This window comes from Scophthalmus maximus, chromosome 13 (genome assembly GCF_022379125.1).
Source record: "Scophthalmus maximus strain ysfricsl-2021 chromosome 13, ASM2237912v1, whole genome shotgun sequence".
Classification (NCBI taxonomy): domain Eukaryota; kingdom Metazoa; phylum Chordata; class Actinopteri; order Pleuronectiformes; family Scophthalmidae; genus Scophthalmus; species Scophthalmus maximus.
In genome coordinates, this window is record NC_061527.1 from 7,557,897 (window position 1) to 7,576,219 (window position 18,323).

General features: G+C 43.3%; 1 protein-coding gene across 2 annotated transcripts in view; it reads left to right on the forward strand.

Moving 5' to 3' along the window:
* The window catches only part of ano8b (anoctamin 8b), a 34,441-nt gene that overhangs the window by 9,903 nt on the left and 6,215 nt on the right, over positions 1-18,323 (forward strand). Inside the window, exons 1-16 of one of the 2 annotated variants that reach the window (XM_035648806.2) lie at positions 2,805-2,979; positions 5,135-5,245; positions 6,230-6,362; positions 10,868-11,006; positions 11,095-11,191; positions 11,336-11,452; positions 12,166-12,293; positions 12,406-12,567; positions 12,690-12,842; positions 13,496-13,622; positions 14,014-14,069; positions 14,187-14,261; positions 14,447-14,581; positions 16,476-16,723; positions 17,072-17,231; positions 17,337-17,747. In XM_035648806.2, coding sequence (XP_035504699.1) covers positions 2,913-2,979; positions 5,135-5,245; positions 6,230-6,362; positions 10,868-11,006; positions 11,095-11,191; positions 11,336-11,452; positions 12,166-12,293; positions 12,406-12,567; positions 12,690-12,842; positions 13,496-13,622; positions 14,014-14,069; positions 14,187-14,261; positions 14,447-14,581; positions 16,476-16,723; positions 17,072-17,231; positions 17,337-17,747 — 2,319 coding nt within the window. In that variant the 5' untranslated portion in view covers positions 2,805-2,912. Of the gene's footprint in view, positions 1-2,804; positions 2,980-5,134; positions 5,246-6,229; positions 6,363-10,867; positions 11,007-11,094; positions 11,192-11,335; positions 11,453-12,165; positions 12,294-12,405; positions 12,568-12,689; positions 12,843-13,495; positions 13,623-14,013; positions 14,070-14,186; positions 14,262-14,446; positions 14,582-16,475; positions 16,724-17,071; positions 17,232-17,336; positions 17,748-18,323 lie in introns of those variants that run through there. The other variant, XM_035648807.2, reaches the window with a different exon arrangement.

An 18,323-nucleotide genomic window follows, 5' to 3' on the forward strand; every position in this document is an offset into this window, starting at 1 on the left:
TCGGTTTATTGGAATCACTATTGACCATTAGTCCCCATCTTCTTTCCCCAGTCTGAAGACATCACTCATAGAAGCTGCATGTGCACAAAGATGGCAAATACCTCTTGTGCCTCTTGAGACAGTCTAAGAAAACCGGATAAGAAAGAGAGCATGGAGAGAAAGACGGACTGAGAAGTTCTGCATGGGGGGGGGGGGGTGGTGGCTAAAAGAGAGGATTTGGATGAGAGAGTGAGAGCCATGGTGTGGAAGAGAGGAGCAGGCTGAGGTGAAAGAAAGCAAAGAGAGACAGGAGGAGAGCTTTGCTGCAGTGGGAAGAGGCGCTTTCATTATCAACTAAAACACATCTGTGTGTGCATCTGCCAGTGGAAAAAGAAAGATGCGGGTGCGGAATTGGAAGTGTCCGTGTTTGTTGATGTGCAGCCTGAACGTATGCGGACTTTGTGCCTCGGTACCTTGCATTGGGGAGGGCGAAGTGAGGCGGACATTGCGAGAAACGATGGAGTGAGTCATTGTTTGGAAGACGCAGAACGCAGGAGAGAGGGAGAAGTGGGAGAAAGAGACCGATAGGAGGAGAGGAGGGCTATGATTTGTATTTTTTCACTCGGGACCTGTAGAGAATCGCCAGCTTGATTCTTCACAGGTGGACTGACTGGTCTGATTTGGTATCAGACCAGGTATTCGTTTCTGGCTGCTTGTCCGCGTGGGTTTTGATGTGTGCCTGTTGTATCTGAATCCGTGTGTTTGCGTAGACAGGTGTGGAGTTGGGAAAAGTGGTTTGACCGGGTGTGGACTCTGCCCAGGGCGATGACATTCGGAGATGACGACGGAGATGATTCCAATTAAGGAAATGGTTTGGTCCTTGAACCCGATGAGGCTCCATGTCCCACTCACTGATGTAATCGCTCTAATAGGGTCATTTGTTTCAGTCCCACATTCGCTCAGTGGATGTGACAGTGGAAGTCTTTTCTGTCTGTCTCATTGTTTGTGATCAAAAGCTCCCCGTTGATCCCGGCAGCCTCTCTGCCCTTATTGCATTTTGGCTGCGAGTCGGCGTCGGTCTATCTTATTCTCTCTATCTGTGCCACCTAATGCTTTATTGATGTCAAGTCTGAGTCAGGATTTTTGCTTAACTTTAATAATCTGTGTGGATGGACCGCTGGTGGAAGAAGAAAAGATGAAATGAGCGTCTCCTGTGCAAAACTCTGAAGTATTTACTGCCCGTCATCAAAATGAATGCCAGAAAAAAAGAAAGAAATATTAGATTATCACTTTAACGGACTTTTTTTTCTTTCTCTTACACACAACACTGCATAGGCCACTTGTGTTACCACGACTTCTACAACGGTGATATTCAGCAGCAAACGTCACCCAAACCTTTCCCTGACTGAGGGAAATCTTCACAGTGGACCCAAAGCTTTCTTCAGCCGTGCATGAAGAGCAGCCTGCTGTCAAACAGACTCACACCGCCAGCAAGGGCAGCGAGTGGGTGCATCATCGAGTCTTTCCCTAAGTGTCCGCGTGACCTTCATTTCGCCTGATTTTCATAATTAACTTACACTCTATTAATCTCGTACTTTCTATCGCAGGCTCCCACACATGCACATAGACAAACACCTGCGTAGTCAGTCACGCACAAAATGAATACCCCACAGAAATGCTGAAGAGAGCGACTTGGATCAGAGAGGGACACCCTTGACTGTCACGACCGCCTGGCTGCTGTCTGATAAGCTGCAGCCCTCCAACAGTCGTCTCACTGTGGAGGCCGCGGGTCGTACGGGCTTTATGCGTATATCGCTGTTCGTCCTGGGCCGCGATGTTTGTCTACATGGCGACCTGGTTTCTGTCACGGAGCCGAAAGGGGCTTTCGAACTCAGAAAGTCTCTTGTTTTTTTTCGACAACGCAAACAACATTTGGGATCATTTTCCCATGTAGTCCGAGATACTGCATGATTTGGTGCCAAGCAAATAAACTTAGTTGATAAACATTATATACGGGAATTGGATTGACTGTCATTTAAAACAACCAAGTAGAATTTGTGAACTCTTTAAACTCATAACTCTTCATTAAATAGTTGTTTTGAAGTCGGTTAAATGGGTAAAACCCATCGAACGCCACATGCAAATTATTTGTGGCACTCACTCTTTTCATGATGAACACTCATGAGGTCAAATGAGGTGAAAACCGTCAATACAAATTCATTACCCTTGTTAAATCAATGATGAGAACAAAGTGGGTTAAAAAAGGGTTGTAAATTGTAAAACTTCACATTGCATGGGAAAAATACAGCTAAAATCAATACTTTTATATTTACAATGGCTCATATGATTACTTAGTATGTTAAGGTGGTCAGTCGCAGTGATGAACCTAAACACGCAATTATCACCCGACTGCACTTTAGCTACACACAGACACACACCTGACGAGACGGGCCCGGCCTGCACGAATTACTGTTGATGGTCAACGACACAACGAAACACACTAATGCATGTGAACCATCAGAGCACATGCTCAGGATCGGGGCTTATAAATCAAAGCATTGTGGGAGTGTTGAAAGCAAACTACTGGCTGTTCCAGGAGTGTGTGTGTGTGTGTGTGTGTGTGTGTGTGTGTGTGTGTGTGTGTGTGTGTGTGTGTGTGTGTGTGTGTGTGTGTGTGTGTGTGTGTGTGTGTGTGTGTGTGTGTGTGTGTGTGTGTGTGTGTGTGTGTGTGTGTGTGTGTGTGTGTGTGTGTGTGTGTGTGTTCCCCTCGGGCGAAGAATACAGGACTCATTAGAATTGCTGTCATGTCGCAGCACTGCCTGCAGCACTTGATCCAAAGCACAGTGGCTGGTCCAGTCTGATTTCAGTATCTAAAAGTACCGCTCGAGATTAAGAAGTCTTACCTTGCTCTGTTTACTGTTTGACCTGCTGCGATGTTTGAAGATGTCCTTCGAAGGGGAAGAGCAGTGTGGAACCAGATTAAGTTGTCACAACCCGTTTGTAAGTACTGAAGAGAAATCCTTTCAAATCGTAATGCAATACCTCCAAGTCAAGTTCTGTCTGCAGCTCCAACATGTTTTGATCTGTCGTGATGGAAAATATCAGCTTGAGCAATAATAATGTTGATGGATGGATTTCATGAAAATGAAGACAAGTCCTTAGAAACTGGTTACTGGGCATTTTCTTTGATTTCGTTGGCACCGCGTCTCCGAGAGCTCTTATTTATTTCTCCTTTTTTCATTGCATAGAGGACATGGGGAACAAAAACAGCAAGATGAGGAAATACAACCTGAAATATATGAAGACAAAGTCATGTTCAAGTATGATTGTAAAGGAGAATGTTGAAATGATGTAGATAGAGGAGTAAGATCATAAATTGCAAAATGCAAAAGGAGAATTTTAACAAAAAAAATAAATGAAAAAAATGAAAAGATTAATTGTACGTCCAGAGGACGTGTCTTTTACCACATAACAAAGTTGTTGTGGTGAATGTGTTTGCAAACCGTTGATAAAATTCAATATTCACACACTGCTTTTGAGCTGTTTTGGTCTCAACCGACTCCTGAATAAATGACCAGGCTCTTCATCAGCTGAGTGCATCACAAGGTTCACCAGCTCGTCGCCAACTTTGTCCGCCTGCAGTCTGGTGCCGCACGGGCAGCTCAGATTGGGTGTGTGTTACAACCTTTTAGCTGAAAACCGCTGCCTGCTGCGACAGGAAATTAGGTTGAGAGATTTTTTTGTAAACCAAACCACTGATCCGAAATCTAGTGAAAAGCAGCTGAAGGGCACTGCGGAGTTGGGTGGTAATTACCTGTGGGTTCATCACCACCAATGCCCCTCAATTACCGAGAGTAACGCTCTCCATTGATGCTGCTTAAAGAACGAGGAACGTGCCCACAGACCAAAGAAAAGTTGGCATAGTGGCTTTGTGCAACAGCCTCATATCGCTCATTGGTGCCTCATTGTTTCTGGGCATCTTCCCTCTGTCCCTCTCCGTCACCGCTCCGTTTCCACAAAGCATAGAGGGACACGCTGGTGCTTTCACTGCAACGTGTGTTTATTGGTTCCAAGTGATTTACGGCATCGGGCTCGTTGCGGCGCTATCGTGGTTAAATTTACAGCCTGCCATGGCCTTGACCTTCATGAGTGTGCATCTCTTGGTCACTACTGAGCTCGAGTGAACTCGTGTATACCCTTTATAATTTTAGCTTGGACATTTTTCCACCGCTTTCCTGCACGTGGAAATGAACAGAGAGTCTATTCTTTGGTGAATTCCTGTGTGTGAAGTGCCCCACTTTCTGTCTCCTCTGACGACCCCACGCCTCAGCGATCACAGGGCCGTTGTGGGACGGACAGTCTCTCCGGCGGCTGTCATTATTATTCAGGACCTGCGAAAGAGTTTTCTTCCAATTTTTTATTCTTGACAGCTGAACAGGGTCTCTGGGTTTAAACTGTCCCCATCGAACCGTCTTTCTGAAGTACTTATCGGCGGGAAATGTGAGACTCAAGAGGATGAATCAGGTGTCGGAGTGAAGATGAGGTTCATTTTGAGCCTGGAGACAAAATTGCGGTCGTCTAAGGAATAGGATTTGTTTCCTTGACGTAACCGTACCCACCCCAGAGCACGTACAGTATGTACAGTGCATTATTTGCCTCCAGTCTAAAAGGGCGTTATAATGTGAAACCAGGGTGAGCTATGGTAGAGCTATTTCTGGAGTGCTATTATTTCAGGAAGAGAGACGAGGTAATTCATCACGGGACGGGAACAGAAGCACGACTGCAGTTGAACCTTTACCTGTCGTTCCATGTAGGCTTGTTTGTGTGTGAGCGCCCCTGAGATTCAGGACGACAACAGCGTTGCAGTAACGTGTGTGTGTGTGAATGTAACACTTCAGAGAGTGTGGACAATGTTTGGCCACCGGTCTCGCCAGGCCTAGACCAGTTCTGTTAGTCCCGCGTTGGTGAGGTGAAGGGGCGTGACATTAAAATCTGTCCGAGCGAGAAGGGCCGGCTTTGTGTGTGTGTGTGTGTGTGTGTGCTGGGGCAGCAGCGGTAAGAGTCATTGCTCCTTACACACTGTTTAACTTTGAAGAGGTGACATATTTTCTCTCCCCTCTCTCTCTCTCTGTCTGTCTCTGTGTCTCTCTCTCAGATAAGTTGTTCGGAAAGCGGCTGCTGCAGGCTGGGAGACACATCATGTCTCACAAGTCGTGGATGAAAACGGTGCCCACGGAGAACTGTGACGTCCTCATGACATTTGCAGGTCAAGCGCTCGACACACACAAACACTCATGTCTGTAACTCTACACTTGTGTCCTTAAATCCACCCGCTAGCGATCATAAGTGCACGTCCTCACCATAACCTAAACCAATGATTGCAGCTAATGATAATTTTAATTATTCATTAATAATGTGCAAATAGTTCTCTTGTGTTTTTTTTTTTTTAACATTTTGAGAAATAGTAAAGATGTAATGATTAGTTGATTGACCAATAAATCAACAGCCAGTTTGATAGTAGATTAATCATGTAATTAATTCATTATTAATAAATTGCAGGATCTCAAGTGTGAATATTTGTGAAAATGTTAGTGTCTGTTGATTTTTTTTGGAAGAAAAAAAACAAATATCTAAAAAACTGTGATGGGAATTGATGGAATGTGATGGAAACATTCAAACATTTGTTTGTTTCGTACAACAGTCCGAAAGTTGGAGATGATCATTGATCGTCTAATAAGAAAAAGAAAATTGTAAATCCCTTCAAACCAGCTTCTTACAACTGAGAAGCTTTTACAGTATGGCTTTTGCTTATTTTATATGTAAAATCATATCTTTCATCTTACTGTTATTTTCAACTGTGTTGTTTTTATGTCAATTGTGTTTGATTATTTTCTACTTCTTTCTTTTGACTTTTATAGCAGCTGTTTAAGTGCTATTAAAAAAACCCACATATTATCTGCAACTGGGAGAAATTGTTGATAACAAAAAGGATGATTACAGCTCTAATGTTGATGATATTATCTATTTAACTTCCTTAGCCATGGCGTAAAGATTAGAGAAGCAGTTTGAGTCTGTGAAGCAGCTAAGAAGGCGGAGAAGAAAAGTCAACCTCAAGTGTTTGTTCGTATGACACTTAACCTCCAGCTGCTGCTCAGGAGTAAACTGTGGCAGGATTCAGCAGCTCCGTGTGTACAACGATGCGTGGGTATGGTTGAAGATGTATTTTCTCATTTTTCATTTCCTGCCACAGACGCTACAGATGACCACACGTTGCTATGGCTACTGAACCATATCCGGCTGGGAATCCCAGAGCTCATCATCCAAATTCGACATCATAAGCGCACACGAGTCTACGCGTTCTTCGTCACCGCTACATATGAAAAGTAAGTAAATCTGCCCGCTACTGACAGTTACTTACATTGATTCATCTGTCACTTGCTTTTGTGATTAATCAACTAATACAGAAAGATGTTTCTCAGTCTTCAGATGTCTTCTTTTGTCCGTCCCCCAGTTCAAACCCCCAAAAGAGTCAGTTTTCAATTACATAAATCAGAGAGAGAAGCAGCAACTTCATATGTTGACGAAGGTGTAAAAAGTAAATTTTTTAAAGAATTTCAACTGATCAACGATTTAAACCAAATGATTAATTAACCAAAACTATCACCAGTCAAAGAATCATTGAATCAATTTGCTTCAGCTCTAATTGACCATCAGAGATATGAGAATGGAATCGGTTTTCCAAATTCCCCACGTATTCCTCCACATAGATAGAAAATATTCCCAGATATATGAAAATACGTCATTTCAATTGCTCTTATTAATGGGGAATGGTATTTAAGGCGAGGCAGATTTATTATTATAGTGCATTATGACAGATGTCATTCAATGTGCTTTACAGCAATAACAGAAACATGAAAAGTACAGACGAGAGGTATTAGACGACATTTAAAAAGGGCAAAATATATATTTTTTAAAAGTATAGAAACGGTGTAAAAGCACCAACTACTAAAACAGGTAATGTTTAATTTAAAGTGCAGAGATTATAGAGAAAGTGAAGGCATCAGAAAATAGAGTAGTCTTGAAAGCAGCGTATGGTTGGGGAAGATTTGACATCCATTGGGAAATTTACTTGACCCCGCTGAACACGATGATTTCTGCTTTTTTCTCCCGTGACCTGTTGCAGGCAGCGCTGTCCAGGCTGTGTTTACTGTATCTGTGTGAATGAGTCCGCCTGGACAGAATACAGGCCAGATGTTAAAGCTGTAACTTTCCTCCAGAGAGACGGCAAAAGTGGCTACTGAATAATACAGCATATCACTTCCTGTAGTAGTCTGAGCTTCGGTTACTATTAGACGCCTCCACCGGAGTTAGGATGTGAAAGCCAAAAATATCCCTGTTGTTCTGTGCGCGAGTCAAATAGTACATTAATTTATCATGGATTTATATTTATATATATGTAGCTGCAGCTATAACAGGCACGGCAGTTGAGCTCATGCACAGTGACTCATTAGTGAAGCTGCCGTGATACCAGGTGTATCAGCACCACCACTCTGCCTCTGCAGAAAGTTGAAGCTTAACAGTATGAATTGTATTCAATCTACCCAGACACGTGTCTTATTTTTTTGGAAAGAAAAAAAAAGTCCCCAGGGGAATTAGGCCCGAGCCCCGGGACATTTTAATCTCAGCGTTGACTTTGGTGTATAAATACTGAGAAATACAATCCAGTAGATCGGGGTTGCACTCGCTGTACCATATTACATTTCACCACTTGACAAATGTCGAGTCGTCTTTGCTGACTGTGCATTTGACAATGAAGGGAACTGGAATAGACAGATGGCCAGAAAGGAAACAAGAAGAAAGATGCAGAGGGAATGACAGAGAAATGCAGCAGCAGCAGCAGCAGCAGCAGCAGCAGCAGAGAGAATTGGTGAAAGGATGAGGGCAGAAAGGGAAAAGGAATGCGTGAGGAAAGGTAATGTGGTGGTGGGAGGATGGATGGATGGATGGATGGATGGATGGATGGAGGGAGGGAGAGTGCTTTCTGAAAGTGTGCCAGTGGGTTGGAAGAGAAAAAGAATTTCTGTGTGACACGAGGCACACTCTCCTCTCTCTCTCTCTCTCTCTCTCTCTCTCTCTCTCTCTCTCTCTCTCTCTCTCTCTCTCTCTCTCCACACACACACACTCACACACACACACCTGCTGTTGGACAGGTTGACCTACATTCTATGCGATAGAAAAGATAACCCAGAAAGTATTCCACCCGCTCACCTTGGGTAATCGTTCCCTCTGCGCACCGAAGCAGGTTGGATTTTTCCGAGGGCGACAAATTGAAGGAAACACCAACATTAAGAGTCTCAGTGAGACGTCGAGCCTCCGTTGTGCTGCCAGAACAGCTTTGGTGTGCCTTGGCAATGATCCTGCAAGTCTCTGATTTCTACCGGAGGGATGAACCTCGTTCTTCCGTAATAAATCCCCTCGTTTGTTTTTGTTTTCCTGATGGTGGTGGAGAGCCACGTTTAACACGTTCCAATCTCCCATCGGTGATGAGGAATCCTGTTACTCTGCATATATTCTGTTCACGCTGTACATATTCGTTTTACATTACATTGTATCGCGTTGTACAGTACATGTTAGGTTTAGGTCCGGTTTAAGTGTCTGCTGTTCTTTTGGGTCAGACTCAAGGTTAGGTTTAAGGTTGCCCTCTGTGATTGGCTGAGGCAGTTGTTCCTCTTACAAGTTGTTGGACTCAGGACAACAGCCACGTGGCAAAATCAGGAAGTGCTCACCTTACATTGTATATATTATTTCAATTTTTCTTTTTATTTTATGTTCCTATTTTTTACTCCCCCCCCTTTTGCTGCTATTATATGGCAGATTTCCCCACATTGGACCTAATAAAGGATTACAGTATCTTATCTTTTGAGATTTGGAGGTGACTTAGTTCCTCTCCGTACTAATCAAACCATTGAGTGGCCTCTCATGACACATTTTGTTTTTGTTTGCTTTCTCCTTGAACTTGTCATCTGTACTGTACAGTATGTGAGACCAGGGGCTGAGGGCTCCGTGTGTGTCGTGTGCCATATTACCAGAAACAGCATTCTTCTTCCCACTCTGGACCTGTTTTAAAAGAGTTCAGTAACCATCAGCACAGTGAGAGAGATGGGTTCAGGGGCTGGTTTTGTTTCATTTTCATAATGCCTCAGTTTATTGCTTTGCCATTAACATACCCTGTATGACGTACCCTTTTCTTACCCGACATACAATCCATTACTCATTCTATGACCCATGACTGGGCAATTAACAGCATGCCATTCTGTTCTGCTGAGTTGCTACATTACACCTGAGATAGATATATATTTGCTAAATTGGCATTTATATCCTGCATGCTGTGCTTGCCCCCTCTGTATTCTGCTCTCATCCAAGGTGAGCATTGTCCACACGTTGCATTTGATTTTGTCTCCAAATTAAGATTCTGTATATTTGGGGAGAGCGAGTGTAAAAGGGTGACAACGTTGTTTTGATTAAATAAGAATCTCATTACGATTCCTGGCAGCAGAAGGATCTGCACACCTTTCAAAGGCCCTGTAGTTATTGGCTTAGATTACTAAACAGTTGGTTTAAACAGATGCAGCCCTGTTCTTTTTTCTCAGACAAGGACATTTATGGTTCTAGTGCTGCGCACCGAGCACTATTCACGGATGGAACGGAATCATACACATCGCATTTCTGCCCTAATCCATAAGTGCTGAATTTGTTCCTCTGTCCTTTTCCTCCAAATGCCTGGAGCTGCACGGTGGATGGATGTTACAGACCCTGCGATACTAACTATATATACATATGCATGTGAGAGAGAGAGAGGTGAGCTGTCAGCCTGCAGGGAACAGAGGGCGTGGCGCTGCATTATTACAAAGCCACGGGGAAGGACAAAAGGAGAGGAGAAAGGGATGACGGGATAAAGGAAGGGGAGGGGGTGTCAATGAGAGAACTCTGGGACATAAAAGGATGAAGAGTGAAGGGGGGAGGGGAAGAGAGACAGGAGGACGGAGGAGAGAAGAGACAGGGTGGCTGGGGAGGAGGAGAATGAGGAGGAGGGAGGAAGAGAGGACACATGGAGGAGGGGTTGTTGGGAAATGAGAAGATGAGAGAGTGATGAGGTGAAGACATTAGAGGAGAGTTTAGCTGACGTTAACACTGTGAAGGGATATTTATCTCTGCTAGTTTTATAGTTTTCTGTTAGTTTTTTCTTATTCCTGTGGAAAACTGGCCAAATGCCTACACTTCCCCCAGGATGAATAAAGAACCTACCTCCCTCCCTAACATACATTAAAATGTTTTCTATGAAGCCACGATTTAGGTGTTTTTTGGTTCAGCTACACACAACACGACTGCAACTAACAATAACATGTTTTTGAAAAACTAAATTCGTAGTTTGTTCTTAAAAAATTCCTGAAAACGAATGTCTGAGTACAAAGTGAAATCTTCAAAGTGCTTCCATTGTCCAATCAAAAAACAGCCCAAGATGTTTGGATTTTAAATTATATTAAACAAAGCAAATATGGAATAGAATGTTTTTTTTATGTAAAACATTTTTTTTAACCAATTTCTTTACCAACAGCAGCCTCAGTAGAACAGAGTACATTGTCTCTTCAAGAGCTGACTTGACTGAAATATTATATACAATAAGACAATATGCAATTACAACATAGATTATTATTCTATACATCCAGATTTCTATTGTACATCTGAAATATCTGCCCATGTATAATAGCTCACAATCACTTACTAAAGCAAATGTTGTCAAGACAAGACGTCCAACTAGTCATGGCAGGTTGGAGACAGTGGAGGGGAAGGTTATTATTATTTTTAAAGGTTTTTCTTTGTGCTGCAGTTTGTTGCGAGGTGCTGATGAGATGGGACTGAGGAAATCTGTGAAGCCCGAGTTTGGAGGAGGAACACGGAACTTCTCCTGTGAGGAGGACTACATCTACGAGAACATTGAGAGCGAGTTGTGCTTCTTCACCTCACAGGTCAGAGTCACAGACACTCGTATGTACTGTAGGTAAAAAAAAATGTTCTCAAGGCGTTTATGGGACTCTCTCCTCCTGTTCGCTGCAGGAGAGGCAGAGCATCATTAAATACTGGCTGGACAATCTACGTGCCAAACACGGGGAGGTGCTTCATAATATCAACTTCCTGGAGGGCCAGCCAATCAGTAAGCCGCTTCTTTTATATCATTCCTTAGTTGGATTGGGTTTGAAGTCACGAGGAGACAATTGTGATGCATACTGCACTTGATATTTTGTCTTCCAATCTAATCTACTACAGTAATTTCACCTTGCTCCATTGTTCTCTGCAGTCCCGGAGCTGAGTGCGCGAGGTGTGATCCAGCAGATGTTTCCTCTCCATGAGCAGAGGATCCTCAGTCAGCTGATGAAGTCCTGGGTCCAGGCTGTTTGCGAGAAACAACCCTTAGGTCAGTAAAGCAAAACATGAGCGCAGACACACACTAATATTAATATAATTGTCTTGTACAGCTACAGGACATGAGAAGTACTTTTGATACAATGACATACTTTGCATGTACAGTAGTTCTGTTTTTACCCTGCACGCCAGTGTATTGGTATTTTCTTCCACCCCTGTGGATGGTGGGATTATTACTGAGGAGGGGATCTACTGGTGATTAACTTTTGGAGCTGATCGGTCAAAGGTCAAGGTTCAAGGTCAACAAAAATATGGTCTGAAAAACAATTTTTCCAAGATATCTCTGCAAATAATAGAGACAATCTCAAGCTTAAATGTATCATATATCCCGCATCATATGATATCACATAAGTAATATCATGAAGAAGTCAGAAAATTATGTCAATTTTGAAATTATTTTTTTTGTGGTATCTTTGCATCCTATAGAACTAAAAACACGACCTAAAGCTTATATGGTCCAAAAAATTATTCATGGTGATATGGTAGGAATGATGTCATCACGATGTCACTATAAAGTCAGAAAATGACGTGATATAGTCTAGTAATCATGGATTCTCTTTTTCAAACCAATAACATTAGAGACAAAATTTTACAGCATAGGATGAACCAACCACTCCTCACCATATGGTATATCATGACATCACGATGACGTCATTAAGAAATTGCATTATTACAACAAGTATGTTTTTTGAATTGTTTTTGCAGATGATATCTGTGACTACTTTGGGGTGAAGATCGCCATGTATTTCGCCTGGTTGGGTTTCTACACCACTTCTATGTTATATCCCGCCGTGATCGGCTTTGTGCTCTGGATGCTCACTGAGTCAGATCAGGTGAGAAGAGATCCTGTCGTGGCCTAAAACTAAAACTAAAATAACCCTCTGTTGTCTGATCGTAGTCTTAAGCATCTGTGTTTGTTTGTTTGTTTGCTCTGGTGGGGTTCAGACCAGCCGTGACATCTGCTGTGTGGTGTTTGCACTGTTCAACGTGGTGTGGGCGACTCTGTTCCTGGAGCGGTGGAAGAGGCGGGGGGCCGAGCTGGCGTACAAGTGGGGAACTCTGGACGCGCCGTCGGAATCCCTTGAGGAACCAAGGCCTCAGTTCCGGGTGAGAGAAACTAAAGCCTTCCATCCTTCTATCCTCCCCAGTCCCCTCTCCTTAATCAGACCCTTTCATACTCGCTCTCTCTCTCTCTCTCTCTCTCTCTCTCTGCATTTGTCTGTCGGCAGGGAGTCAAGCGCTGTAGTCCCATAACCGGATGTGAGGAGTTCTACTACCCTCCGTGGCGGAGGCGTGTGTTCAGGTGGCTGGTCAGCCTGCCCATCTGTATCCTCTGTCTCTGTTTTGTCTTCCTGGTCATGCTCATCTGCTTTGAGCTGCAGGTCAGTCAGCTGCCAGCATCTGTTGCATTTGCGTCTCCCACCTGTCTGAATGTAGCAGCAGCACTTTTAGTGGTGAAGATCTCTTTTCCCTGCTGCAACTGTTGTCGTTTAGTGCCGTCTAATTTCTTTTTAGGAGGGTTGTATTGATGCAGCGAGGCTGTTAAAAGTCTAATTGCTATGGTGGAATAGCACTGTAGGAGGTCAACAAGGTCAGAGACCCTTCCCCCATGGATATTATGTGTTAGATTACACCATCTCGCCATCTTTCACTTTTTATTCTGCACAACCTGTGCAGCTGTAACTCTCTATGACCGATTGCACATACTTCATATCTTTACTTTCATTTTTATATATGTCATTTTATTGTATAGTTTTTCAATACTGCTCTTCTCCTTGTACTTGCAGTACTTGCTTTTAAACTTCTTTTGTTATAACACCCAAAGCAGTTTCCTTGTATGCGAAAACCTTCTTTCTAGGCAGTAAACCCAATTCTGATTCTGATTCCGAAGCGTGATTATTCAGAAAAACTAACAACATCTCTTTCAACAACTTCCCTAAAATTGTTGGTCAAAGAGCTGAAAACAACTGTTCACAGGTCCTAGATGTTTGTCCTGGAGGTGATGAGCAAAAAAGCTGTGATTGTGTCTCAACAGGAATTTGTCATGGGGATCAAGGAAATGCCTCGGCTAGCTCGCTTCATCCCCAAAATTATGCTCGCCATCACTGTGACTGCATGTGACGAGGTGTACAGGAAAATCGCCTGGTGGCTCAACGACATGGGTGAGAGCCAAGCTACATTCACAGTCCGAGCAGAGCATCGCTCATTAAAGATAATAATTGGTAAAAATAACTGTCCTCTGAGTTTGTTTCACGCTCTCTGTCGATCTTTTGTAATCTCTTTCCTAAACTCTAATTAGTTGTATTTTACAGTATATTACACAGTTTAGGAGTGTTTCAGGACGTACAATGAGGGATTATTAGAATTTGCATACAGAATTTGACTGAATTTTTCTTAGAGGTCCTCGTTCGATAGCACTACGGGCTTATGGAATAAAATCTCTAGCGAACTTGAAAATTACATCATGAAAAATCATGCAATTTTCCGCGAAATGCCAAATGCATCATCAAGTCTGCCATCTCTGATTTGCCTTGTTTCCACGTGTTTCCACAGAAAACTATAGACTCCAGAGTGCCTATGAGAAAAATCTCATCATCAAAATGGTTCTTGTGAGTGACTTTTCCATTACAACTAAAAATGTATAACCGTATTGTTTTTTTCTCTAACATTTCTTTTCAAATAATTTTCCTTCTTAATGACACTTCTGGCATTTCTTTCTCTCGCAGTTTCAGTTTGTAAATTCTTATCTCAGCCTTTTTTACATTGGATTCTACCTCAAAGACATGGAGCGTCTGAAAGAGGTAAGAAACGTCCCGGCTCTATAGTGTCTGTGAGTCACGCCTTCGCTTCAGTCATTCTCCAGGCTCCCAACATGTGCTGCTGTTATCTCCCATTTCCTTAAATGATTTTCGCTTCTCTCTGCTCACATGCATTGATTCCCATAACCATCCATCCTTACATCTGTCCATGTGTCCGTCTGTGGAAGATGCTGCTGGTGTTGTCTCTGTTGAGGAGTCTGCAGAGGCAGATCCGGGTTAATGTGCTGCCCTCCCTCTTCTTCAAGATCCAGATGCGTATGGTCTCTGTTCCCTGGTTCTTCAGGGCTTTACTCAGGTCCAAAGTATGACCCCTGTTCATCCTCTGGGTGGGAGGTCAAAGGTCAACCACCCCTCGCATGCCACACTTTGACCATGCAATGAACTAGCAGCCTGCTTTTTTGAAAAGATATTGTGGTTTGTTGTTTGATCGTCTCTGTCTGGTAAAGGCTTCTAACACCAAAAGGAATTATTTTCATTGTCATTAAATCACTCAGCAGCATAAAAGTTTAAAAACCAAACTATAATTCCACAATGTCACCTTGTCTAATATAATATATGCCATTCTAAAAAAACACCACATTTCGGAGGAGGGGCTCTCAGCAGACAGCAGTGACATATGGGATGGCTCACGCGTTGATATTTTAAAATGAAGTCGCGAGAGAATTGAACTTGTGTTTTCACCTCTGGCCGACTGAAGCCTCACTCTGCATCAACCCCTCTTCCTTCCGTGGAGCCACCTCACTTGCACAGATGAATATTGTTTTAGAGCTGTTATTTTTCTCTGCCACATGGGTATGTGGAGTCAACGTGGGTTTCTTTTTCGGCCTTTTCCTCTCGGGCAGTTTGAGTAAATCAATTTTTTTCCAGTACAGCTCTCTCCACTCACACCTTCATTTCTCTCTCAGTCTTGTCAGTTTCTGTTCCACTCTCAGTCGGATAAACTGTGACCATCACCTGGCTTCATAGTTTTCCCATGTATGAGGACCAACCGATATACTTTTTGTTAAGTCAACCAGTGCACTTATTTCAGAACTGAATCACCACTGAACAATAGTAAAAAATAAACTGGCTAAAACATTTAAAAACACTGAAATGTCTGAAAACCATCTGGTGATGTCAGCTTGATTCAGATGCCTGACTCTGACAAAGCAGAGCAGTTTGCAGTGGGAGAACAATATCTCCTTTTCTCCATTTCCGGAGTCTCCCGTCATTCACTGAAAATAATATTCTGTCCATGTCCTTGCCTGGAATTCATTGTTGTGTTGTGTTTGCATCTTGTGCATCGGCGTTATTTGACTTGGAGACAGTTGCTTTTAGATGAAAGGATAGTAAAGCCGTTGATGCAGTTCTGGAAAATGTCTATCGTCTGTGTTTATGTGAGAGGGCTGGAGGCAAACCCACTGCTCGGTTTTGAATGTTAAAGGCTAATTCTGGTGCATAACAACGTGGGGACTATTTTCATTTCTGTCAACCCAATGCGATGCAACATTTTATTTGCTGCACTAATTGCTAAAAAAAACAAACACCATCACATCACCGAATGATAAGCAGGCGGATGATCACGCAAGTTGTCGACAAAAATGTAATCAGTCATAAGTGTTTTATTTGGAGTTGAACTTGAAGCTGAACAAATATGTCAGTCTACAAACTGACTTCTTTAAAATAGATAGTTTGGGTAGTAATATTTTTTTGCTTGAACTCTGAGGGTCTGATGTCTTATGTTTCTTGCCCTGTGATGTTGCTCTGTACCTGGATATCAGCAATTAATTAGCTTAAGAAGCCTGGAACTAAGAAAGTAGAATCCAAGTTGTTAAAACCTGAATTACACTTTAAGTCAAGCATATTGGTACTTCATAAAGTGTATGATTTGCATATATTTTTTAAAGTATGAGTAGAACTGGAAGGCAGGCTTCCGTCTTCTGTGGTTTGCTTGTGGATAAAGTCTGCATAGATACTGTAAGTGTGTTATGATTGATTTGTTGCATTTCGAGGGTGTGTCCCACTGCTCTCTGCGCCTGTGATTCTATTCTCTCCACTGTCCCGCTGGTCCTCGCACTTTCTGTATCAAGCCCCTTGCATCCCAAGCAGTTTTTTGTTTTTTTTTCCCTCAGGGAAGCATTTAGTTGGACAGTTAATAGTGATCACCCGGGTGTGGCAGCTCATTTCTTTGTGGCTGTTTCTCTCTGTCCTTATCAGATGCTGGCCACTCTGCTCATCATACGCCAGTTCCTTCAAAATGTGAAGGAGGTGCTGCAGCCTTATCTGTATGAGCGCCACAAGCTGGGCGAGCTCACACTGCGAGCTGTGTGGGACCTGCTGCTCTCAGTGCTGCTTAAATATGCCCGACTGGCTGCTGGAAAAGTCCAGGTCTCTCCCACTGACCAGTCCATGCCAGGACCTGGACTGAGGGGCACCCGGCCAGGGTTGGGGCAGCCTGAAAGAAGGTCAGACTCACTACTTGAACACACATAAATGACCCTCGTTAAATGAACGTATAAAGCGAAGTTACAAGTATTAACATTTGGATGTCAAACAGGTGAAACTGATTCTTAACTTCCCGAGAAACCGACAATTTCTCATATGATCAGTGTGATGAACGCCACCCGACAGACCCGCTTTGGTTCAAATAGAAAGCCACTTTATCCGCCTCTGCCATTGTCTGTGCACTTAAACACAGTTATGATTCACGCTGGTAATGGTAAGACACTTGAGTAAAGAGGCCGTCACACCACTGTGAGCTGATAACGCAGGCGTTTTGTCTGACGCCTGTTGGTCTCTTCCGCTCCTCTCAGGGAGAAGAAGTGTTTGAACGGGGGATGCGGGGTGCCTGATGAAGAGGAGGGAGGCGAGAGGGACGAGGCTGACAGCGGGAGGTTCAGTGAAGGGGAGACGGAGGAGGAAAGTCTGATCGACTGTGGTTTGAAGCTGAGGAAAGTCAGCTTCATAGAGAAGGTAATACGCAGTGTGATAACCGATGACATAATCTGCTTAAGCAGATTAACACACACTATAGTGTTTTTTCTTGTTGTTGCTGATCTTTGACGATATGATGTTCAGATGGACCGAAGGCCAGTCTGCAGTGGCCCCCCCATGGACAACAGTTTCCTGGATGAGGGGAGCCCCACCATGGTGGAAAAAGGAATGGACCCTGCCTCGATGTTTGAGATGTGTGACGACGACGACGATAACGGCATCCATGATGTGAAGGAGTCCGGTGGGGGAGGGACGGTTGCGGCCGAGGGAATTAACGCTGCCGGTGCTGCTGCTGCCGGCGCTGCTGCCGCCGGCGCTGCTCCGCTGCCTTCTGGGTCCGAGAGCAGCACGTCACTGCGACACAGAAGAAGAGGCAGGAGCACAGAGAGACCCGTGCCCAAGACGAAAAGGGAATCGTGGATGGACCCACCTGAAGACAGGGAGAGCAACACACTCACTCAAGCTGAGATGGAGAGCTGCATGCAGACTTACGCTGTAAGGAGCACACACTTTATCTATAAATTGTGGAAGATAAATTCCAGTAGGGAAAATTTCGGGAAAGAATGATGTTCAATGGTTCAAGGAGCACAAGACTCCCCAGAGATTTCTCTTTAACCAAAAGCCTGTCCCACGCTTGTCTTTGAGCTTGTAAGGCAATTAACCAAGTAAAGTGGCAGGCAAATAAATCTGCAGAATGTGTATCTTGTCATTTAGTTTTTTTCTTAAAAAAAAAAATCATCATTGCTGCATGTTCACAGCAGCAGCTATGTGCGTTATCTGTGTTGTTATCAAATTCAAAACCAGGCTTGAGATGATTATGTTTATGTAAATTACTTGGAAATCTGACGTCTCATGACTTAAGACAAAAGCATGAGAGGAACACCCAGGCTGACAAATTTCTCTAAAATGTTTTTCCACCATTATATAGCCATAACACAAATCAACTGTAAAATAATTTACAGTTGGTAATGGTTTTAAGTTCAGTCAGAATAGATATGAAATAGATATAAAATCTTGTTTAATAGTAGTAAACAACTTAACCGTATACTGTATGTTGTCAATTGGGGATCA